Here is a 25,942-nt window from a genome sequence, read left to right as displayed (position 1 = left end):
GCCAGAATCAAAATGATGAACCCAGGACTGGGGGTAGGGCTCAGTGACAGACCCCTTAGGTAGCACGCTTAAAGCCTGGTTTCCATCCCTAACACTGCAAGGGGTGGGGGGAAGAATTGTCAAGTTCCAAAGAAGCCATCATAAATGATCCTTATTATCATCTAGGGCACGCGGTAAAATAATAACAGGGTGCAAATTCGCCCCTAACACAAATTCTCATTTTTAAATGTGGAATTTCAACACTATAACTTAAAATCATAAAAATCTTTATAAAACACAAAAGAAGACGAAGGAGATTTCTTTATTTTACTTTCTATAAGTAATTTTAAAAGAAGAAAATTGTTTTTAAAATCCTAGTCGATTTCTCTCTCCCTCTCTCTTTTGTTGGCCATGGCTGGAAGTGGGCTGGACCTTAAAACTTTGTGGTTTCGAAGAACGCTTAAATGCTGAATTAATCTAATGTGAAGAAAAAAAAAAATAGCCTCATTCTCTCGCAGTCTAATCACAGACTTTTTTTTTTTTTTTCCGTCCTAAGGGAGGGAGCCTTTAATAATGATCTATGTAAACTGATGCCCAGACGGCATGAGTTCGAAGAAGCTCTGCTCCAGCAAGTTAAAACCCGGGAAAGAGCAACCCCAAAGGGCAATCCCCGAAACCGAGAAGCTGCTTAAACAAGCACACCAATGCAAAGGACCGCAATGGCTCTGCTGGCGCGGATCCTGAAAGCTACTCGCTGCCCTGCGCCCGGGCGGGGCAGGCTTCTGGGCTCTGGGCTCCTATTGGGGGCGCGGGCCCAGGACAAAGGATCTGGGCGACCCGGGGCGCCACGGGCCGGAGACAGGGCCGAGGGGCCCCGGAGTCTCGCGGCCATGCCGGGGCCGCGAACCCTCGCCAACCTGGTGGAGTTTTTCTGCAAGGACGGTTTCAGCCGAATCCACGAGATCCAGGTAGCCGCGCACGCAGTGGCGGGAGGGCGAGCCGCCGGGGGCTGCTCCTCCGAGGGCGGGCGGACGCAAAGCCCGGGGGAGGGGATCGCGTAGGGGTTGTCTGGTTAGGGGCGCCCGGGAAAGGGGCGCTGGGAAGGCGACTCCGGGAGGAGGCGGCGGGAAAGGGCCGCCGGGATAGGGATCTCCTTGGGAGAGAACTCCGGGGAGGGGAGTCGGGCTGGAGGACGGTGAGTGGCGGCGGGCAGGGGGCCAGGGTAAGGAAAGCTGTGGAAGAGGCGCCGGGAAGTGGCATCCTCGGAGGGGACGACCGAGAGAGAGCCCGGCGGGGGAGCAGGGAGGATTTCCTGGGGAGGGGGCGTCTGGGGGCGAGGGTGGGATGTGACTTCGGGCAGGGGTAGCTGGGAAGGAGCAGCCGGCGGTGGTCTACCGGGAGAGAGGGAGCTGCGAGGTCCTAAGGGGAGCGCCCCCTGGGGATCGCGGTCTGGGGAGGCCGAGCGCAGCGCATTCTCCACGCGGTGGGCGCGGGCACCCGGCTGAGGAGCACAGCCAGAAACTCAGGGCGCTTGGGAGCCCCGCGTGTCTCTACGTGACTGATAGCTTTGTGTTCAGGTCTAGTATTTTTTTTTTTTTTTTTTTTTTTTATAATTGGAAAAAGTGAAGTTCAGAGGCTTGGAGTTGCATAGTTACAGGGTCGACGCCTAAGGGCTGGGCCAGGGACTTGGTAAGATCCCAGATATGCCAGTAACCCTTGGCGAGATGATGTGGGATCCCTCGTTTCTCATCTTGACCCCTACCCTTGCCCCTCCAATTGCGTCTTTTATCCTGAGGTGGCCTTCCACCTGGAAGCGTCAATTTTCCGTCCCTCCAACTTGTGGTGGCAGCTGCCGCCTCCTCTGGTGTCTTCATCTGCTCGCCTTCTGGGGCTTGCAATCCTAGAACACAGCTACTTCTGGGATCCAGGCCCTTGGGCTCCCGAAACACCCTCTTCTCACACGCACCCACTTCCTTTTGTTGTGAGAAACTTACTGGTCCTAGGAGGCACTTTTCCAATCTCCCACCTGGGCTTCATTCATTTCTTGGTTTATCAACTAGCCAATGCCCCAGATGGCGCAGGCGCCTTGCCTAAAGTGAGAGAAGTAGAAACCTCGCTAAGAAAAAAGCAACAGAGCATGAGGAGGGATTTTAATTCAACAGAAATCACAACTGGCCTCCTCCTCTCCAAGCCTCACCCTTCATCATAATTGTGGGAGTCCAGAAGGTTTCTCTCTCTCTCTCTCTCTCTCTCTCTCTGTCTCTCTGTCTGTCTCCTCTTTTCTATGAACCTAAGATTTTAGGACAAGAGTTTCCAAATACAGTGAAAACTATTTAGTTTGCTTGTTATGAGTTCAATACAGCCTGATTTCTAAATTTTTATGCTTAATTTTTCTTGTATCCATCTCTACTTCCATCTGTATTTAACCTCACTCACACCATCAGTCCAGAGTTTGTTCCTTGGGCACGGGCTTCTTTGAAAAGCTGACCATGGTTAAAACCTGAATCCCCAAACAGGATATGTCTCAGTTTCCACTGACTTTTTTTTTTCCATTCATCTGCTCAGCCTCCACCTACCATGCTGAACCCAGCCGGCCGTTTTTGCTCACTGCTCAGACACATCTTTCACCACCACACCCATGCCCCCAGGGCAGACGTGCCAGAGCACACAGTCAAGGAACTGACTCACTTGGTGCTTTCTCACAACACAGCAGGCAGGACCTCGGTGCTCCCAGTTAGACCTACTCTCTCTGGCTTCACCTTTTTCTTCACTCCTCAGAGAGCACCACCAGAATTCTCACGTCTGGCGTTTGAAGTACTCTTCTTCCTGCAGTTCCTCTGAGAACCGCTAGGGAGTGCTTTACAGCCTGTGGTTAGCCACACTGAAGTGGTGCTCCCGGGCTCTATGCTGGTTCTAAGTAAAGCCCTTCTTCTGGCTCTCCAGGCTGCAATAAAGCAACGTTTCTGGGAGCAAGAGCATTATTCTGTGACCCATCTCATCCAGTTTACTTGCACTCACCTTGTAATTACAGAATGTTAACTCAAAGGAATCCTTGCATTCAGCTCTACAATTCAATTCTCCTCTTATAAACGGAAGAGATCCACAGTATTAGCTAAGTTAGGTCCAAGCTCATGCAACTCAGTAGCAGAGTATATGTACATATACCAAATGCTGTTTCAGGTGTGACAGAGCAGCAAAATCATGGGTACCAGAATCTTCTCTTCAGTGATAGCCCTTTGCAACCACTTGTCTTGGGCTAGTCACTTATTGTCTCTAGACTATAGTTGGAGACTAACAATTTCCATCCATCCCACTGGTTATTGTGAGGTCAAATGAGATTTGGGCTGTGAAACTGATAATAACAAATAAATAACAGCAATGAACATTTCTAGAACTCTTTTCATATACAGGCGAAGTTCTAACTCCTACATGTGAGGGCAAGTTCCATTATTTCATCATTTTGCAGGTGAGGGAGCTGAGGTCACCCAGCTAGTAAACTGTGAGCCAGTATTCAAACTCCAGTATCTCTGTTTAAGTATTATCACTGACTGTACCACTTCACTGAAAAGTGCTGTAAACTGTGTGTAGTATTTCTATTGCCAGCCCCCTATTCTGAATGTGCCCGTTCAGTAGCTGGATTTGCCTGAGCAGTAGTCCATTTCTCAGTGGTTTCCATTATCAGCCACCCCTTTACGGGTCCCATTCAGAGACCTGGAGTCTTTTTTTTTTTTTTTTAAGAGGAGAGAGAGAGAGAGAGAGAGAGAGAGAGAGAGAGAGAGAGAGAGAGAGAGAGAGAGAGAGAATTTTTTAATGTTTATTTTTTAGTTTTCGGTGGACACACATCTTCATTTTATTTTTATGTGGTGCTGAGGATCAAACCCAGTGCCCCGCGCATGCCAGGTGAGCGCACTACCACTTGAGCCACATTCCCAGCCCAACCTGGAGTCTTTTGAGGTTACTTGTTAGAAGTGACCCATTGAAGACTCACCCATTCCAGTTAGGTCTGAGTGTCTTCACCCAGGTGGACCTCACCCAAATCCACAGAAGGACTGAAGAGCTTTCACCTGTGGGCCAAAGAGTGGAGAGACAACAGTCTCCCTGGCCTGCCATTTCCAAGACTGGGAATTGGAGTGGTGAGAAAGGATGGTGGATGCCAAAGACAGCCTTCATCATTTTCTGCAGGGCCAGTCCTGTCACACTGAGCCATGTTGGAGCCACTCCCTTTTCTGTCTTTAATTGTCCATCTATATTTATTGCAATTTACTCCTTCCTCCCTCCCTGTCTCCTTCCTTCTTTCACAACTTCATAGATATATGATTCATGTACCATGCAGTTCACACATTTGAAGTTTACAACCATCACCAAGTCAGCTTTAGAACATTTTTATTAAAATACTCTAAAAAGAAACTCCATGGCACATGATAGGCACATGGTGGTGCACGCCTATCATCCCGGCTACTCAGGAGGCTCAGGCAGAAGGATCACAAGTTTGAGGTCAACCTGGACAACTTAGTGAGACCCTGACTTGAAATAGTAGAAAGGGCTGAGGATTTGGCTCAGTTGTAGAATATTCCTGGGTTCAATCCACAGTAATTCCCTCCTAGAAAGAAAGAAGAAAGAGAAAGAATTCCATAACCTTCAGTTGTCACTCCAACTCTCCCCTTCCTCTTGGCTAACTAGTTTTCTGTAGATTATTCTGGACATGTCATATGAATGGAACCACATAAAATGTGGTCTTTTGTGACTGGTTTCAATGTTTTTCCAAGTTGCGGCAGGTGTCAGTACCTACATTTTGCTTATCCATTCATCAATTGATAGATGTTTGAATTGTTTCCATCTTTGCCTATTATGAATAGTGCTGCTGTGAGCATTTGAGTATCATGTTTTCTTTTCCCTTGGATATTTATCTAAGAGTGGTTTTGCTGGCTAAAATAAAAAGTCTATATTTAACCCTTTGACCAGCTGCCAGCTGTTTTCCAGAGTGTCCACACCCTTTTTCATTCCCACCAACAGCATAAGAGGTTCTGATTTTTCTACATCCTTGCTTTATCTGTCCTTTTGATTATTGTCGTCCTATTTGGTGTGAAGTGAAATCTAATATGTTTGATTTGCATTTTCTTTTGACTAACTATATTGAGCTTTTTTCCATATGCTAATTAGCTACTTGTATATCTCTGGAGAAGTGTCCATTCAAATCCTTTGCCCGGTTTTTAATTCAATTACTATTACTCTTTTTGTACTATTGAGTTGCAAAAGGTTTTTAAAAACATATACTAGATACAAGTCCCTTATTAGATGTCTACTTTGCATTTGATTTGTATAGTGCTTTTGGAAGTATGGCCATTTTGACAATATTAATTCTGCCTATCCAAGAGATCTTTCTATCTTCTAAGGCCTTCTTCAGTTTCTTTCTTTAGTGTTCTGTAGTTTTCATTTTAGATTTTTTCCACGTTTCTTGTTAGGTTGATTCCCAAATATTTTATTTTATTTGAGTTTTTTTTTTCTGTGAATGGGATAGATTTCCTAATTTCTCTTGATTTCAGTTGATTCATCACTGATATATATTTGACAGCAAATGATTTATAGGTGTTAATTTTATATCCTTTTTCTGAATTTGTTTATGAATTCAAGAAGTTTTCTGGTGGAATTTTTTGGGTCTTCTAAATACAGAATCATGTAGTCAACAAATAGGGATAATTTGAGTTCTTTCTATTTGTATTCCTTAGTTTCTTTTTTTGTCTAATTGCTCTGGCTAGAGTTTCTAGGACTATGTTAAATATAAGTGGTGAAAGAGGGCATCCCCGTCTTGTTCCAGTTTTTACAGGAAATGCTTTAAATTTTTCTCCGTTTAGAATGATGTTGGCCTTGTGTTTAGCATATGTAGCTTTTGTAATGTTGAGGTATGTTTCTACTATCCCAAGTTTTTCTAGTGTATTGAACATGAATGGATGCCATATTTTGTCAAATCCTTTTTCTGCACCTATTGAGATAATCATGTGATTCTTGTCTTTAAATCTATTGATGTGATCAATTTTAAATATTGATTCTGTATTTTATTGATGCAAGGTTGTATCCCTGGGATGAACCTCGCTTGATCATGGTGCACTATTTTTTAAATATGTTTTGTATGCAATTTTCCAGTATTTTATTAAGAATTTTTGTATCTATGTTCATCGGGATTATTGGTCTGAAATTTTCTTTCCTTCACGTGTCTTTGTCTGGTTTTGGTATCAGGATGATACTAGCTTCATAAAATGCTTGGAAGAGTTCCCTCCTTTTCTATTTCATGGAATAATTTGAGGAGGCTTGGTGTTAGTTCTTCTTGGAGGGTCTTGTAGAACTTGGCTGAGAATCTGTCTGGTCATGGACTTTTCTTTCTTGGTAAGCTTTTGATGATGTCTTCAATTTCCTTGCTTGAAATTGATCTGTTTAAATTTTCTATGTCCTCCTGATTCAAACAAATCCTTGTCAATTTCAAGAATCAAATAAACCACAACACAATAATAGTGGGTGACTTTAACACACCTCTTTCACCACTGGATAGATCTTTCAAAGAAAAACAAAATAAAGAAACTATAGAACTAAAAAATATAAATAATACTTTAGGCTTAACAGACATATATAGAATGGTTCATCTGTCAATGACTGAATACACTTTCTTCTCAGAAGCACATGGATCCTTCTCTAAAATTGACTGTATCTTAAGGTACAAAGCAACTCTTAGAAAATAAAAAAAAATAGAGATAATACCTTGCATCCTATCAGATCATAATGAAATGAAATTAGAAATAAATGATAAAATAAAAAAAATAGAAGTTACTCTAACACCTGGAGACTAAACAATATGCTATTGAATGATGAATGGCTAGTAGAAGAAATCAGGGCTGAAATAAAAAAATACTTAGAGGTAAATGGGAATAGCGATACAACATATCAAAATCTCTGGTATACTATGAAGACAGAGATAAGAGGAAATTTATTTGTATTGTGCTCATTCATTAAAAGAATAGAAAGTCAACAAATACATTATCTAACATTACATCTCAAAGCCCTAGGAAAAAAAAAGACCTAATTAACACCAAAAGCAGTAGATGACAGGTAATAATTAAAATCAAACCTGAAATCAATGAAATTGAAACAAAAGAAACTATCCTCACACCCCCCCCCACCGCCGCCAAAATCAACAAAATGACAAGTTGGTTCTTTGAAAAGAATCAGAGAAAGAGAGAAAACTCTAATTACTAAAATTGGTGATGAAAAAAGGAAATCTCATGACGGACACCACTGAAATACAGGCAATAATCAGAACCTATTTTGAAAATTTATACCCAAATAGAAAATCTTGAAGACATGGACAAATTCATAGCTATAAGCTACTCAAATTGAATCAGGAGTTATGTCTATTTATTTTTTCCCATGAATTCCTTAACATTTTCTTTATAGAGAATCTTGTCATCTGTGAACAGAGATGATTTTGCTTCTCCTTTAGACTAGAGTCTAAATGCCTTTCCCTTCCCTTTCAGGTTTTTAAAATTATTTATTTATTTATTAATGTTTTTATTCCCTTTCGTGCTGGGGATTGAACTTGTACACGATGCTAGCCATGTGCTCTATCACTGAACCCCTGGAGGCCATTTTTAGAGGCCCACTGTATTTCCCCAGAGGACTCACTCCACAGAGCAGGCTCCTGTAGAGCTGGGCTGTGGGGTAGGGGTTGGTTGACTGGGGCTCATTTGGCTTAGGATGTGTGTCTCCTTAGTGCATCTCTATCCATGAAGACATTTCTCTCTTATTGAAGTATGGCATTTTAAAAACCACATGGCTAACAAATAAACAAGCCTCTATGCATATGATTATGTGCATATGTAAAGGTACTGCTCTGATATACAGTCCCATAGAATGAATATACAGTTTCCCTCTGCCCCCATTTTCTGCTTCTCTAACACGCAGGAATGTTGACATTGAAGGTATATCATATTTGTGTGTTTTTTCCTTTTTTTGGTTTCTCCACGGTATTGCAGCAGAAGCACACACAGGAATATGGAAAAATCTTCAAGTCTCACTTTGGTCCTCAGTTTGTAGTATCTATTGCAGACCGCGACATGGTGGCTCAGGTGCTCCGGGCGGAGGGGGTCGCGCCCCAGAGAGCCAACATGGAGTCCTGGCAGGAGTACCGAGACTTACGGGGGAGAGCCACCGGGCTCATCTCAGCGTGAGTATGCAGGCCAGACTGTGCCAAGCGTTGGAGGGAACTCAGGAAGGAATACCCACGACACTGGTTTCCTAAAAGGCAGCTATTAAAAAAGTACAGAAGTTTCAGTGGAATAGTGTCAAATAACCAGTTTGCCTGATCTCCTAACACCAGGAGCTGCAGAGCTCCGTGGGGCTCTCCCTCCTCCTCTGTGAAGAGGTCTGCTGGCTGGGATAAAGGTGGAGGCCACACTGACTGAATGATGGGCCAGTGCTCTTCTTAAGCAATGCTTTGCAGCTTAGGTGTCCACTCAGTGACACCCAGGGAGCTAAAGGACAGGGGAAGGAGGGTTGTTGACTTTTTATCACTGTAACAAAAGACCTGAGATAATCAACTCTAAAAAAGGAAACATTTAATTTGGCTCATACTTTTGGAGGTTTCAGTCCATGGTCAGTTGGCTCATTGCTTTTGGGCCTGTGTTGAAGCAGCACATTATGGGGGGGAGCAAGTGATGGAGGAAGAGTCTCATCTCCTAGCAGCTGGGGAGTGCAAGAGACAGAGGCAAGGGAAGGGTTCCCATGTGTGAAGGGACACATCCTCACACGACCTAACTTCCTCCCCTGGGTCCTACCTCCTAAAGTCACCGTCATCTCCCAGTAGTGCCATGGACTGGGGACCAAGCCTTTATTTAATGTGGGCCAATCTGTAGAAGAGGGTAAGACCCAAAAGCAAATCTCCTGGTGGGGGCTAAGAATCTCCAGCACCATGGTGATTTTCGTGTTTCATAGCAGACTGTGATAATTAATTCTGAACAAGGTTCACTAACATGTTGGTACCTTTGAAGAAATAATTGGCACAGTTCCAAGCAGGGAGGAGGCCAGAATGTTTATATAATCCCTGACCCAAATTTCTGTGGGCCAGAGATTCAATTTCTCTCTCTCTCTCTCTCTCTCTCTTTCTCTCTCTCTCTCTCTGTATGTGTGTGTGTGTATACATATATACTCTGTGTGTGTATGTGTATGTATATGTGTGTGTGTGTGTGTGTGTGTCTGTGTGTGTGTGTATGTATGGCATATATATATATATATATATGGCATATTGCTGGTGACTTTAGAACAGGTGGGAAGGGGAGAGGGAATGCCTGGCCCAGGAGACTGGCTGGCTTAGCTGGGGTCACCCAAAACAGATCCCAAGGCAAGGGTTTAATTGCAATGGTTCATTTGGGAGTGGGGAAGCCAGGAAGGAATGGGAGAGAAACACTGAGTGTGGATGGATGGGAGAATTGCTTTTGGGGGCCACTGGACAAAGCTCAGCCTCACTGGAACCCTCTGAGGGACAGTGTGCCGCAGTCCTCAGACCTGCTGCAGACTGTTCACTGAGCATCCTGCCTTCATGGTGAGAGGTGTTGCTAATCAGTTTAGGGAGCTTGGCATCCTCTAAAGTGCAGCCAGGAGCCCCCAACTCCCCTGGGAAAGAGCTGCAGTCACCCTTTTTGGTTTTCTTTTTAGATTTATTTTATTATTTTCTTGGTACAGGGTGGGGTGGGGTGAAACCCAGGGAGGCTTTACCACTGAGCTACATTCTTAGCCCTTTTAATTTTTCAATTTTAAGACAGGGTCTTATTAAGTTGCTGAAGCTGGCTTTGAACTTGTGACCCTCCTGTCTTAGCCTTCCAAGTAGGTAGAATTACAGGTGTACACTACTATGCCTGGCTCCCTTTTTCTTTTTAAATATCAATAGTAACCCATGGTGTCCTCAGATTAGTTCGAGGACACCTGTGGATACCAAAATCTGCAGTATTTGCACAAAACCAACACAATCCTCCTGTATGCTTTAAATCATCTCTAAATCATAATTTTTAAAAAATATTTTTGATCTTCAGTTAGTTGAATCCATGGATGAGGAACCCACAGCTATGAAGGGTCAAGATGAGAAGTGTAAGAAGTGTACACACGAATCTATACATATATACTTTGTATATATATATATATATATATATACAAATTGTATATATGTATATATCTATACATATATACTTTGTATATATATATACAAAGTATATATGTATAGATTAGCATATATTTCTCTTTTGCTAATCAGTTTCATATCTTTAAAATATGATATTATTATGAGAAATATTAAATTATGTTACAATATTATCATGATAGGTTTTTCAAAGGAAATCATATTACATGATTCCCAGGGGTAATTTTTTCCTTAAACTTTGTTTCAAGGAGCTGGGTACTGTGGTGCATGCCTGTAATCCCAGTGGCTCGGGAGAATCATAAATTCAAAGTCAATCTCAGCAATTTAGTGAGGTCCTAAGAAACTTAGTGAGACTCTGTCTCAAAAAAACAAACAAACAAACAAACAAACAAAAAAAAAAAACGGAAAAGAAAAAAATGAGCTGGGAATTAAGTGCCCCTGGATTCAATCCCTGGTGCAAAAAAAAAAGTTTGCTTCAAGGGCAGCAACTTAAGCTCTAACAGGAGTTAAGTTATTCTTCCTCTCTTCCCAGCAGCTCTTGCTGACCTCATTTTGATCTGTAGCCCTTGTTTATCTAATTTTGACTGGCAGCTCTCATTGATTCTTCATGGATGGGAAGTTTTTCATAGGTTTTGAATTCCTTCCCAGAATGTCAATGTAAGTAAGATTATCTGAAATTCTTGTTGTTTTTCTAGGGAAGGTGAACAGTGGCTCAAGATGAGAAGTGTATTAAGACAAAGAATTCTGAAACCGACAGATGTGGCCATTTTCTCTGGAGAAGTCAACCAAGTTATTGCTGATTTGATTAAAAAAATCTACATCCTCAGGAGTCACGCAGAAGATGGGGAAACGGTGACTAATGTCAATGATCTTTTCTTCAAATATTCAATGGAAGGTGAGGTGGAGTCAGAAGACGGGAAAATTGCCAAAAAAGTAGTTTTCTTTCCTTGAGCATTTCCTGTGCCCCCAGGCAGTGTAAGCCCAGTGCATACACACATATCATCCCCACAGTGCAAATGACACCACCGGTTATGGGGGACCAGTTCTGCTTCCTCACATTCCTTAACATTAGAGAAGCACTCGGAGGCAGGCATATGAACCAGGGTTTATTTATAAAGGGGTAACATAGACTTCTCCTGGGAGGGAGAAGGGGTCCATAGCTGGTATCCTGGTATCCCAAGAAATGAGAGCATTCTGCCTCTTTTATACATCCTAGATTTTCTTTGTTCTCCTGCTCTCTCCCCCCTTATCTCTCTCCTTCCTGATTAGGCTCAGGAGATGCTCAGGTAGGATGGCCAAAAGGTGAGAAGCAGATGGGCTGGAGGGGCTAAGGTGGAGTGATCTGGGAAGGAAGGGGGCCTAGGGTGCATTAATTAACAACTTTTATAACTCCATATTAGGAGGGACAGTCCCTGGGAGAGGTTACCCTAGCAACAGGTTAGAGCAGGGGCCAGTTATCTTGATAAGGGTGGAGGAAGGGCTCTGAAGACATTAACATTTCAATCTCCAACTTCAGAGACCTAAATTGGCCTTCATTCTCTGGATCACCTATTTTATCGCCTGTCTTTAATTCTGGCTTCACTAGCATGAACCAGGTGTGTCCCTGCTGTTGGACAAAAGGGAGAACTGAGACCTCCTAAAGAACTTACTCAAGGTTATACCCCAATTCCTTTCCTTAGAGACTAAAATCAGTTTCAAATCCAGGTCATTTTAGTTCAAGAATCCATGTTCCTAGTCACTACACATTTTTTTAAACCATAATTAAAAATAAAGGAACCCACAGTTATAAAGGGATAGACTGTATATATGTGTATGTATATTTGGTCTATCACAAAGTCATTCCATCTTGTCGGATAATTCAGATATCATAACCAAAAGGTAGTCATCAAATATTCTCCTGCTTCCTTATTGTGACTAAGGCCCTCGGTTTCTCATGTGTCCATCAAGATCTGTTATGTACCTACAATGGAATACACATGAATATTCTTTTTACTTTTAAAACATAAATGATAGTATACAAAACACACACACACACACACACACACACATATATGTATGTATTTTAAATCCTCCCTTTCCCCTAGCATATTTTAAGCACAACTCATTTTCCTTACATCTTGATTATTTCTTCTTTGGGGGAAGGCGGGGCAGGGGTACCAGGGCACTTGACCACTGAGCCACATCCCAACCCTATTTTTTTTTTTTTTTGGTGCTGGGAATTGAACCCAGGGCCTTGGGCATGCGAGGCAAGCACTCTACCAACTGAGCTATATCCTCGAGTATACAAAACATATTGCTTTTTTCTTAAAAATATGTCTGGAAGACACTTCTATCAGGTTTCTCATTTTTTTTTTTTTTTTTGGTGGTACTGGATCTTTTTAAAATAATGTTTCCATTACTTTGAATTTTTAACTCTTCTTTTTAACTTTAAAAAAGATTTTTATATTGCCTATCTCTTTGTTTTTCCATTTTAATTGGCTCTTGTTAGTTATATACAACATTAGGATTCATTTTGACATAATTATAAAAACATGGAATATAATTTGCTCTAATCCAGTCCCCAGGACTTCCCCTTTTCAATCCTTCCTCCCTTTCTCTGTTCTCTTCTCTCTACTGATCTTCCTGCTATTTACTTATAGTTTTTAAAAAATAATCAGAGTCTTGTGGATATACATGATGATAAGATTAAGTCAGATGAATTCCATTGTTCTTTCCTTATCCCATCCCCTCCCATTCCTGTTCAATCCCTTTCCTCCATTCCACTGATCTTTCTTCTATTTTTTTTAAGTCACACCCCCTTATTTTTGGATTATCGTCTGCCTATCAGAGAAAACATTTGACCTTTGACTTTTTGGGACTGGTTAATTTCACTAAGCATGATAGCCTTCAGTCCCATACATTTACAGGAAAATCTTTATGGCTGAGTAATACTCTACTGTGTATATGTACCACATTTTCTTTATCCATTCATCTGTTGAAGGCCATCTAGATAGGTTCCATGGCTTGGCTACTGTGAATTGTGCTGCTATAAACATTGATGTGGCTACTGTAGTATGCTGATTTTAAATCTTTTGGATATATATGGAGAAGTGGGATAGCCGGGTCAAATAGTGGTTCCATTCCTAGTTTTTTCAGGAATCTCCCTTTAGCTTCCCAGAATTGCTCCAATTTGTGGTCCCACCAGCAATGTATGAATGTACCTTTAACTCTTAACTTTGAAATTCTGATAGGAATGTTTTCTAAAAATAGCAATGACATGAACAGAGAACTGTAATATAAGCAAAGTGAACCATCCTACCCTCCACGGATCCATGAGGTCACTTCCTCTGTTCCTTTAGCTCTCTGGGTCTGGGATCCCCAGGAGGAGACAGCTTTCAATTATCCCCATTGAGCCTCATGATGGAAAGCTGATTCATAGTCTCCAAATGAGGCAGGAAGGGGCCCTGGTTGGGTTTTGCTTCCTCCCTCCTCAGAACTACGACAAACTAGAGAGGTGGGTGTGAAGGGGCTGAGCAGCATCAGGCTTGGAGAGCTCACTCTCCTCACAAGGTCTGTCATCTCAGACCTGAGTTCCAGTCCCCTGCAACCTTAAACACGCTACTTAAACTTTATGATTCTTCTTATCTCGTCCTTCTGATGGGCTTCCCCTCTACCCACCTGGTACCCCTGGGGATTGAACCCAGGGGTGCTTTATTACTGGGCTACATCCCTATCCCTTTTTTATTTTGAGACAGGCTCTAGCTAAATTGCTCAAGTTGTGGATCTCCTGATCCTGGGTCACGGGGATAGACAAGTGTGCACCCCCATGCCTGGCTCTGGTGGGTTTCCTAATATGTATTTAAGGGCTATAAAGGGAGCTATTTAAATGAAGCAGAGTTAACCATGCACAGCATCCTGTAGTTCAGGATGGAGATAGGATGATAAAAGTGACTCATGAAAGGTTCCCAGAGCATCCTTTGTGTGTGTGTGTGTGTGTGTGTGGTGCTGAGGACTGAACCCATGGCCTTGGGCACACAAGCTATGCACCCTCCCATTCTGCCACATCAGCAGCCAGCCCGTTAGACCACTTTTTTAAAAAAATATTTTTTTATATTTATATTTTAGGTGTATAAATATAAAATGGACACAACACAATGCCTTTATTTTTATGTGGTGCTGAGGATTGAACCTCTCCCGTTATAGGCAAGCGCTCCACCGCTGAGCCACAATCCCAACCCTCACTTAGACCATTTTTGAAAGTTATTTTTAATGCCACATATTACGTATTGATATGGCATTGATAATGGTAAATGATGGAGGAGAAGAGAACTTTTGAACTGTCTTCCCCACCCAGGTGTGGCCACCATCCTTTACGAGAGTCGCTTAGGATGCCTGGAGAACCACATCCCCCAGACAACAGTGGAGTACATTGAAGCCCTAGAGCTCATGTTCAGCATGTTCAAGACCTCCATGTACGCAGGTGCCATCCCCAGATGGCTCCGCCCCTTCATCCCCAAACCCTGGCGAGAATTCTGCAGGTCCTGGGATGGACTCTTCAAATTCAGTAAGAGAAGGCTGGAGGAAGGGCACCTATGGCATCTATAGGGTGATGGGACTGCAGCCGTGTATCTAGTGTTTCCAGGCAGAGGAGTGATTATGGCTGAGGATGATCCGATGGACCTCCAGGGGTTATTTGCATTCATAACTTTTTCATATTTGTTTTTCAAATAAGCAAGAAAAGCATGTGGGGTGTGACTACTAGTTACATGGCCTAATTTTCATTTTATAATTTTTTCTGTTTGAGAAAATGTGCTAGCAGTGACACATGCACATAAAATTCCCTCCGGAAGATAATATCTGTAGTCCAGTAAATCTGTCAGTACTCAAACTGTTGAGGGAATTGGAGGCTGATGGACTTTTATTTGAACATTCTCCATTGCAGCTTTTTTGAAAGGGATAGATTCATTTGTTTTGTTACCTAGTGAAAATGAGCTAGGAAGATGAATATTTATTTATCCTCAAAGTGACACTATAAAGAAGATTTGCTTTCTTATGTAACTCAGAAAATTTGGGGCCAGGCGTGGTGGCACCCACCTGTAATCCCAGTGGCTCAAAGCCAGCCTCAGCAATGGTGAGGCACTAAACAACTCAGTGAGATCCTGTCTCTAAATAAAATACAAAATAGGGCTGGGGGTATGGCTCAGTGGTTGAGTGCTCCTGGGTTCTATCCCCAGTATCTATCAATCAATCAATCAATCAATAAATGGGGGCGATGATATTGAGGCTTGACCCAGGGGTGCCTAACCACTGAGCTACATCCCCAGTTCTTTATCTTTTTATTTTGAGACAGGGTCTCTCTAAGTTGCTTAGGGCCTTGCAAAATTGCTGAGGGGCCTCAAACTTGAGATCCTTCTGCCTCAGCCTCCTGAGTCTCTGGACTACAAGTATGTGCCACCAAGCCTGGCATCAAATTTTTTTTTTTTTTTTTTTTTTTTTACCAAAAAGGTGTTTCCAAAAAGAAAAAAGTGATTTCCAAAATGCCTTTCCAAATGTTTTAGAACAATGCTAATATCAAAAGATGTGTCCCGTGGCGTCTTTTTGAAGGTCAGCATTCATTTAAATGTACAGGTTCTGTTGTAGATTATATTTTGTTGTCTTTTTGTAGTAACATCTCAGATAATAATCATGGCCTTTGCCCTGCTCAATTCATTTTTCTTTTTCTGGAACCAGAGTGGGAAAAAAAAAGAATTGCATTCTTGTTTCTCTATATTATAATAATATAATAATAACTCCTTGGTTATTGGATTAGAACATTTCCAGATAGATATTACTTTCAGGAAGGAATAAATGTTTAGATTGTCTTTAGTTTTTCATTCATTTATACAAGTAAGTGTATGAATGAGACCCCAAGGCTGACAAGAGATCAAGCTGGGTTTCCCTAGCCTCTGTCACCTGCTATGCAAACTTCATTGGGTTAGTTACATCATGGGCAGGACCAAGAGAGACTTGAGACAAAAGTGGTTATTCTCAACCCAAACTGCTTTTCAAAGAAATACCATTTTCCAACAGGCCAAATTCATGTCGACAACAAGTTGAGGGACATACAGTGCCAATTGGACCGAGGGGAGAGGGTGAGTGGGGGACTTCTCACCTACCTCTTCCTTAGCCGGACACTGACGCTGGAGGAGATCTACGCCAACATGACAGAGATGCTGCTGGCCGGCGTTGACACAGTAAGTACCGGTGCTTGTTTTCTCAATGAATGAAGCGCGGCACTGCTTTCCTCATGCTCTGGTGGAGTGTTTCCTTGTAGAGAAGACACTTTTTTTTCTTTTTTATTTACTAGTTTTTAAAAATTCTTTAAAAATTTTTTAAATTCTAATTAGTTATACATGATAGCAGAATGCATTACAATATAGAGCATGATTTTTCATATCTCTGCTTGTATACAAAGTATATTCACACCATTCATGTCTTCATACATGGACTTAGGGCAATGATGTCATTCCACCATCTTCCCTACCCCCTTGTCCCCTCCCTTCCCCTCCCACCCTCTGCCCTATCTAGAGTTCATCTAATCCTCCCATGCTCCCTGCCCCGCCAACCCCACTAAGAATCAGCCTCCTTATATCAGAGGAAAACCTTCAGCATTTGTTTTTTTTGGATTGGCTAACTTCACTTAACATTATATTCCCCAACTTTATCTGTTTACTGGCAAAGGCCATGATTTTATTCTCTTTTATTGCTTGAGTAATATTCCATTGTGTTTATATACCATATTTTATTTATCCATTCATCTACTGAAGGGCATCTAGGTTGGTTCCACAGTTTAGCTATTGTGAATTGTGTTGCAATAAACATTGATGTGGCTGTGTCCCTGTAGTATGCTGTTTTTAAGTCCTTTGGGTATAGACTGAGGAGAGGGATAGCTGAGTCAAATGGTGGTTCCATTCTTAGTAGGGCAAATGCTTTAAGTACACTGTACATGTTTGTATAGTTGGCCTTCCATATCTACAGGTTCCATACCTGTAGATTCAGCCAACTCTGGATTGAAGATATTCAGGAAAAAAAATTACATGTGCATGAACATTATCATATCACTTCTTAGGTAATACATTATGACAACTATTTGCATAGACATTTCATTAGGTGTTATGAATCTCCTAGGATGATTAAAAGTATGGGGGAGGGTGTATATAAATTATATGTATATCATATGCAAATGTCATACCATTGTTTTATGATTTGAGCATACCCAGACTCTGTTCTGGAACCAATCCCTACATATACTGAGGCCACCTGTACTAGCAGAAAATCGCCAGGAGAAAACTTTTTTTCTGTAAAATGTAAAACAAAACTACATAGTCAATTCTATGAAAAACATAACCATAATTCCATAATCACACACGTAAAATTGCAGTAAGTGTTCCAGTTTAAAAATCATCCCCATTTTGCCAACATTTTGTTCACTATTTCATAATATCAGCCATGAAGAGGGTGCAGACATTAAACACCTTGTTATTTACCCTTTAAAATTTTCTAAGCCATGGAATTCATTTTATAAAGCCTGGTTAACTTTAAAACCACAACCTGTTGGGCTGGGGTTGTGGCTCAGTGGCGGATTGCTTGCCTTCCACGCATGGGGCACTGGGTTCGATCCTCAGCACCACAAAAATAACTAAAATAAAGGTACTGTGTCCATCTACAACTAAAAATTAAAACAAACAAAAAAAGACAAAAACAAAACCCATGACCTATTATATAGAGAGTGTAAAGACAGAAAACTTAAAACAGTTTGACTTGTAAATATGTGTGCATGTGCATGTATGTGTGTAAACATATCAATTTGAAGCAAGAAAATAGAATCCAGACCAAGAAGGGTTCATTATCAGAATGAAACAGCACTGCCAATGGACTTTGAGGTGATCCCATTAGCAAGACACTGTGGCCACCCCCTTCCTGTCTATGTGCATATATGTGTCTGTAAGGGATCGTGTGGCCATGCAGAAGGGTGGTGAGTATACACTGGGTTGTTAACAGGGGTTTTCTGGCTGAGGTCCAGGGACTGGCGAATCATGTTCCTTCCTAAAACATGTAATATGCCACATTTGCTTGTGTTTGAAAAATGCTATACATGTGGGTGTAGGTGCAGAGTAGTTTTATTTATTTTGTGGTTCTAGGGATCCAACCCATGGCCTCATGAATGCCAGCCGATCCCAGGGCCTCAGAGCAAGGGCTCTGCTGCTGAGCTAAACCCCTAGCCCTAGAACAGTTTTAAATTTTGCTAAAAGGAAGTGATGAAACAAGGAAACAAACAAAACAACAGGCTTGTACTTCCAGTATGTGGTAGAACATAGTCAATTGAATGAAATTTCTGGCAGCAAAGTGGGGAAGTGCTGGGCTGGAGGGGGTGCTTCTGCTGGTGTGTCTGGAAAGTAAGAAGCAAGGTTGCACCAGACCCTGCTGTATTGAAAGCACTAACCTGAACGCCCCCCCTGGCAGCATCTCCTAAGGAAGGGGTTACCACCTACGTTGAACAAGTGGGAGATCTTAGCAATTGAGCTTGTCACATCATGCTTTTCCTTCATGCAAGTGCTTTCTAACCTTGATTAAGGCACAGAGCTTCATTTTAAAAGGAGGAAAAAGAACCCCCCAAACCAAAACCAGGGTTGACTTTTTGGTACTGGGAATTTAATCCAGGGGTGTTTTACCAGAGAGACACATCCCCAGCTCTTTTTATTTTTTATTTTGAGACAGGGTCTCATTGAGTTTCTTAAGGCCTTGCTAAGTTTCTGAGGCTGGCCTGGAACTTGTAATCCTCCTGCCTCAGCCTCCCAAATTGCTGGGATTACAGACATGCACCATTGTACCTGGCTAACCTATATCACTTTTATGATAATGTCACTTAAATATGTTGAAACAAAAAACAGTATAAACTTCTTCCAGAAATTCTGCAAGGATAAAACAAAAAGAGTAAGAATTAAATGGAAACTAACTGATGCAATCAGTGATTATCCTGATTATGTGAAAGTGATGAATGGTGTGAATTTGCTCACACCAAGTCACCACTTGCACCTGGAAAGAATGAAAGAACCGCCTAGTCTAGGAGTCAATTTGTACACATTGTACCTCTTGCCTCCTGGTGGTAATTTAGAGTATCGCAATGAGTGGGGTTGAGATGGTACCGGGTCCTTTTCTGTGTCCTGGAATGAAAGAAAGCCAGGAAACATTCTTAAAATTTCAAACTCATTTTTTTTTTTTAAAGGAATCAACTTTAGTGCAGTGTGATTTGTCCATAATAAACTGCATCCATTTAAACTGTATAATTTGATACAGATTGTTTGCAGCAAGCATTTATGAAACTACTACCATACTTTTCTAAAGTTTATGTCAGTGGAATTATACAATACATATTACCCTGCATCTGGCTTCCTTTACTCAGAGAAATGACTTTGAGATTCATCCATGTGGTAGTATTTAACAGTAATTTACTCTTTTTTTTTTTTTTAAAAAAATCATTGAATATTGTACCATTGCATGCCATGTTCCATTTTCCCCTAAGGACATGAGTCTAATATAATTTTTCTGTTCTCTTAATAGAAAGCATCTAAATAATTTTTTTCTCATTTATAAGGAAGAGCTTGAACATTGTATTATATGTTATAAATTATGGGAGAGCCTGCTCTCTATAAGCATGTACTAAATTTCTATAGGGATCTCATTTAAATGAGATTTTAGTGAATCAAATCCATGTGATAAATGTTTATAGAGATCTCATTTAAATGAAATCCGAGTTAGTAGAATACATTATGGTAGCAATCGAATAATATACTGTGACCAAGATGTGTTCAATATCAGAATGAAACAGAACACTACCAATTGACTTGGAGGAGAAATGATATTCATGTGATATAATTAAATTAGATTGAAAGAAAAAGAATTTAGACTATGGAATTTCCTTACAAGCAAGTGAAATACAGTCACATAGATAGTGGTATTAATTTTAGTGGAACTCTTGGGACTTAGTATAATAAAATAGAATTATTCTAAATAACTGGAAATGTAATCAGACCAAGAAGTGGTATTAAAAAATGATATCGCAGAGCTGGGTGTGTAGCTCAGTAGTGGAGTGCTTGCCTGGTTGATGAGAGGCCCTGGGTTCAATCCCCAGTACCATATTAAAAAACCAAACCGAACCAAATTAAAAAACCACTACACAAATGAGAGACTCTATGGCTAGCTGCTGATTTTGTTGATAAATTGATAGGAACAATGACTGACTGATGTCCTTCTAGCACTCCTCAATCTCTAGATTAGGGCAGCTGGAGCAGGCCAGGCCCAGCCATCATGGACCTGTGGGATGCCAGAATGTCATGGTTCTCAGGTCTTTTAAAAGTGGACAGGTTTAGGCCCCTTTTTAAACAAAAAAAACAGGTAACCTTTGCAAATGTCCTGTGAAGTTCAGGCAGAACTTCTAGCCTTGACTGTCATTCCTTAGGTCCCCCAGGCTTCCCTAGAGAGGAGGCACATTGCTCTGAAATAATTCAAAAAGTGCTGAAATAATTTCCCCCATGGCTCTTCATTGGAAGGGTCCTTGAGTTGGGCATGGGGTGGGGGTACACGTTTGTAATCCTAGCAGCTCAGGAGGCTCAGGCAGGAGGATCGAGAGTTCAAAGCCAGCCTGAGCAACCTAGTGAGGCACTAAGCAACTCAGTGAGACCCTGTCTCTCATAAAAGGCCAGGAATGTGGCTCATTGGTTAAGTGTCCCTATGTTCAATCACCTGTAGCGCCCCCCCCCCACCAAAAAAAAAAAAGTACTTGAGTCATAGAGTTGATGTTCCAAAAATAGTTGTTTGATTTTTCTTGTCTGAAATAAGGAGAAGAATCTTTTGTCTGGGTAATAACTCAAATGCAAAGATAGGATGGTATGGATATGGTTTTGCTCCTACCCTTATTCCCAGGGGACGTCACATCTGACTCTGACTGCTGTGTAAACCTTTGGTTTTACTCATGACATGCCTGTGCCTGCCGGTTTCTCTTATTAGACATCGTTCACGTTATCCTGGGCAGTGTATCTCCTGGCAAGGCACCCAGAAGTGCAGCAGACCGTGTATCGGGAGATAGTCAAGAATTTGGGGGAAAGGCATGTTCCAACTGCAGCAGATGTCCCCAAAGTCCCGCTGGTCAGAGCTCTCCTGAAGGAAACCCTGAGGTACAAGTCAGGGGTAAAAGTCAACAAATTATCTCCTTTATTATCTCTGATTCTTTTTTTTAAAAAAGTTTTATTTTATTTTTAATTGGCAAATAATAGTTGCATATATTTATGGGGTGTAATATGATGTTTCAACACAAACATACATCGGAATGATGAATTCAAGGTAATTAGCATTTCTATCATTGATCACTTCTGAGAGGTGAGACCCTTTACCATCCTCCCTTTCAGCTGTTTTGAAACATGGAATACGATATTGTTAAGTGTAGTCATCGTGCTGCAGAGAAGAACACCAGAACTTCTTTCTCTTATTCAGCTGAAACTTTGTACCTGATGACCTTTCCCTGTTCATTCTTCTCCCGATTCTTTGTCTCAGCAAATCCTCAGTCTACACCCACCAGCTAAACTGGGTAGGAAAGGGATGTTTGTAACTATCTATCTTTCCTCCTGTCTGGGTTAGGAGAAGAGTTACTCTGTCTTTTCAATATCCATTGTCCTTCCTAAAGATTTTTGAAGCAGTCACTGAATGCTATTCCTCCTTTATACAGTCGGTCCATCCAGAGTTTCCAAGTGGCTCCTGGATCAATGCTTTTGACTGTGTTCCTCTGAAGAGAAAGTGGAACAGATTGATTTGTCAGAAAAATACACTGGATTGTTAGGCTAATTACCTGACCTGTTCACAGTATCCTGTGGTTCTTGTGTGAACATCCTAGTCTGAGTTGGAGAAGCCACTTAGTGAGGCTCATTTGCTCCTGGACAGGGCTTCAGTGACAGTGGAAAAAGCTGGGTTGTCTTAGGTGGAAGGGGGTGGTTTTGGGGGGAGATGGACATTTATGATGAGTGAAATTCCTTCCCCCTCTGCAATCCCCCTAACCAGCATCTTCTGTGGAGGAACTGCTATGACAAAGAACAAAGATTATTTTCTATGGTAAACGTGAAAAGAATTCTTTCAAACCTGATTTGATACCAATACTTTAATTTGCACTGAATCCTTAATTTAAGCATGCTGACTGATCTTGAAAAAAAGAAAAAGAAAATGGACTGGGGGGTGTATCTCAGTGGAAACATGTATATTTAGAAGGTGTATGGCCCTAAGTTTAATCCCCAGAACCTTAAAAAAAATGGATTTAATTTTTTTAAAGAGTTCTTTGTTCAGGACAATTTGAGAACTGAAGTACCATTTCTTAAATGATTCTTAGGATCCTAAATCCTATGAACTATTCTTGGATAAAGTGGTCCCATGTATACATAAAATTTCAGAAACTTGTAACTTTTTTCCCCCTTGAGAACATAAGACCATGTTCAAAGCTTTGCTTTGTGTTTTGCAAACTTTTTTGACCTTGTAACCCTTTTCATATTCCCCAGAATACTTGCTGTTGAATCCTTCTTAGAAGATTTAGTTGAAACTGTACACTGTTACTTCTTAGATTTTTTTTTTCTTTTGGTACTGGGGATAGAACCCCGGAGTGCTTTTATTCCTGAGCTATATCCTCAGTCCTTTTAAAAATTTTTAAGAATTTTTGTTGATTTTGAGGAAGGGTCTTGCTAAATTGCCGAGGACTTGAATTTGGGATTCTCAGCCTCCCGATTTGCTGGGCAAGATCCAGTGGGGCACCACTGTACCCAGCTGTTTTTTAGAATATTTAATGGACGTGGCAATCTGTTCAGATGCCTAAATGTTTAATGAAGTAGTTTAAGAGTCACTGTTCCATTCCTGTTCCCATTGGTTCCATTCCAGGCTGTTTCCAGTGCTACCAGGGAATGGCCGTGTCACCCAAGAAGACCTGGTTATTGGCGGATATCTGATTCCCAAAGGCGTGAGTTTGGTGGCCATGACAGGGGTGGAGGGGCAGGGCTGGGCACTGGTGGTTGCGTTGGAAATCTGCTTCGACATTCAGGGAGTCTTTGTCCCTTTCTTGTACTGTGCTTATGAAGATGGTGCTTTAGCAGTGAGATGATTTGTGTGGTCTGACTGCTCTGGAAACTTACTCCTCAAAAGCAAAACAGATGGTTCTGTAGCACACAGGGCCACTCCCTCTAGCCCCAGGCTCTGCCCTGTAAAAGCAGCAGCTCTGCTCTGCCAGTTTCCCAAGGATTGGAACTCGCTCTCTCAGAGGCTGTATTGACATGGGAATGGGCCAGGAAGTGTGAGGGGAAGGAAGAGTGTGGTCCATCTGGGTCTGTGTGGACCTTCTGTGGCTCCCCCAGGTCAGCGGCCTCTCTGAAGGGACACTCTGGCTAGGGCTGTGCTGGCCTCTGCTCTGCCTTCAAGTGAGCCTCTTCTTTCTTTTTTTTAGACCCAGCTGGCCCTCTGCCACTATGCCACCTCCTACGAGGATGAGAACTTCCCTCGGGCCAAGGAGTTCAGGCCTGAGCGCTGGCTGCGAAAAGGAAACCTGGACAGAGTCGACAATTTTGGGTCCATCCCCTTTGGCTATGGGGTGCGCAGTTGCATTGGGCGAAGAATTGCAGAGCTGGAGATTCACCTGGTCATGATCCAGGTGAGGCAGGCAAGGCAAACTCTGGCCTTGGGCGTGACCTCTCTTATTGGGCTCAACTGGGTCGGAACTTTCAGGTAAAGAAAGAGGACTCAGTTTTGAAAACTTAAAAATAAAGCCAGGGGTTTGCATAAAATCCCTCGTGTACTGTAAAACACCATCCTGGGCAGGGACCATCTCAACCCCACAGGCCCTGCCACATTTCTTTCCTCCTTGGGATTCTGTTTGGTGGAAGATGAAGATGCTGAATCCTGAAGCCTAGGTGGTATGTGTATGTTAATGGGGTGTGGGGAGTTCTTGGAGCCCTGAGCTCAATAGTCCTGCTGTCACATGGGGCGTTCTCAAGACAGACCAATGGTCCCTGGCCAATGAGTGGTCCTCAAACCTCATCACATGGGGAGCAATGTGCAAGGTCAGAGTGAAAGGTCAGAGGTTAGATGTTTAGACCAGGCCACGTTGGTGCTCGTACACTGTGGAGCTGCCCAAAGACACACCATTCTGCTCATTTCTTTTAATGATGACCAAAGAATGAATGTCCTCATTGAAGCCCTGACCCTGATCCCTGCTTGACTCCATCCTGGATCTGAAGCCTAACCCGAGGACCTATCAGTGGGCCTTTAGTCTTTGCCTGGGAGATAAGGCTGGAGAGAGAGGTAGGGCAGAGTGGGGACAGCCTAGTCACAAGTTGGAGGTTATATTGTCAACAGCTCATCTGCCGCCTGCATTGTCTGAATGAGTTGAGCGAGGCCCCCATCCCTACTAGGAATCTGTATTACAGCAAGTTGTCTTTTGTTGCCTAAGCCCAAGGGTGGCCTTGCCAACTGGCTGGGCAGGTTATTGCTTTCGGACAATTGATACTTTGGAGTTCTTTAAAATCCATCATTTAGGCACTTTCCAGTTTTTACCCTAGGAGGCAGGGTTGGTTCTACTTTTGAATGGCAGACAGGAGCAATAAAATCAAAGGAACATGTCAGGAATGTTTAAATTCAGCCATCAACACCCAGAGTCTGTTGGACCATCTCCTGCCTGCTGACATCTCTCCCTGCTGCTGTGTCTGCGTTGTATCCGATGCAGCTGCAGGTTGTGATCCAGCAGGAAACCCGAAATCTCACTTGGTCTATTCTCTTTGATCCTTCCATACCTCCTTTATGTAGACCTAAAATGGAAAGAATGGGGCTAGGATTTTGAAATGAAGAATAAAACCTGAATCATGAGAGCGTTCTGCGTGCACCTCTTTGTTACTGTTGCTCAGTGGACAGGCAAAGCTGTTGTATGAGATCTAATGCTATCTCCAAATGGCCAGCATGTCACTGGCCTCCACGTTGAACAGGCACCTTCTCATTGCCTCACCTCCCTGAAACCTCTTGCCACAATAGGAGGAGTAAAAGCATTTAAAGAGCATCCAGAATCTTCTGCTGCTCCCATGTATTGTGTGTGGGTGGTGTTTGGAATGAAACCCAGGGCCTCATGCATACCAGGCAAGTGCTCTTGAGACACACCCTAGCCCTGTCCCAATGTTGAATCCTTCTTTCTCTTTCTCTTTTTAGTTGCTTCAGCATTTTGAGATCAAAACATCTTCTTGGACTAAAGCTGTTCATGCAAAAACCCATGGGCTTCTGACCCCGGCGGAGCCCATCCACGTTCGTTTTGTTAACAGAAAGTAAGCCCGGGTTTGGAACCCGGGCTGGTGGAGCGGAGCTGGCTCGTCAGCATGCACTAGGTGTGTGTGTATCCCTGGCCACAGCAGTGGAGGAGGGGCTCTAGAGCCTGCCTTGGGATCAACTGGCCTTCCCTGGGATCAACTGGCCTTCCCTGCTCTTGAAGACTTGGAAATCATGCTGAGGAATGCAGTGAGAGGGCTATTTTACTTTTGCCTGCCAGAAGTTGCCTTTTCTTTGGGGAAACAGCTGTTTAAAAAGCAGTGGCACTGAATTCCCATGTGCCATACTGTCCTCTACTCCGTTTTTAGTGACTGGATGTATTCTGTACATTTGTGTAAAGAAATGGTTTAGACAAATTCAGTTCTTGAACATATATGTTCTCTAATACTGACATCAGGGCTTAGGTAGAAGGCAACTTATTTTTTTTCTAATTTG

General features: G+C 42.3%; 1 protein-coding gene across 1 annotated transcript; it reads left to right on the top strand.

Moving 5' to 3' along the window:
• The first annotated feature begins 698 nt into the window (after window positions 1–698).
• Window positions 699–25,510, top strand: Cyp27c1 (cytochrome P450 family 27 subfamily C member 1). Its single transcript, XM_077798238.1, has 9 exons — window positions 699–947; window positions 8,001–8,191; window positions 10,852–11,051; window positions 14,490–14,699; window positions 16,205–16,368; window positions 21,182–21,348; window positions 23,087–23,165; window positions 23,646–23,849; window positions 25,394–25,510. Exons 1-9 carry the CDS (start codon window positions 699–701, stop codon window positions 25,508–25,510), a joined length of 1,581 nt encoding a protein of 526 aa, XP_077654364.1.
• The last annotated feature ends 432 nt before the right edge of the window (window positions 25,511–25,942 follow it).

The sequence above is a fragment of the Urocitellus parryii genome, chromosome 1, assembly GCF_045843805.1.
Source record: "Urocitellus parryii isolate mUroPar1 chromosome 1, mUroPar1.hap1, whole genome shotgun sequence".
In the NCBI taxonomy this organism is placed as follows: Eukaryota; Metazoa; Chordata; class Mammalia; order Rodentia; family Sciuridae; genus Urocitellus; species Urocitellus parryii.
Note: the sequence above shows the minus strand (reverse complement) of the source record. Positions and strands in the feature narration are given on the sequence as shown.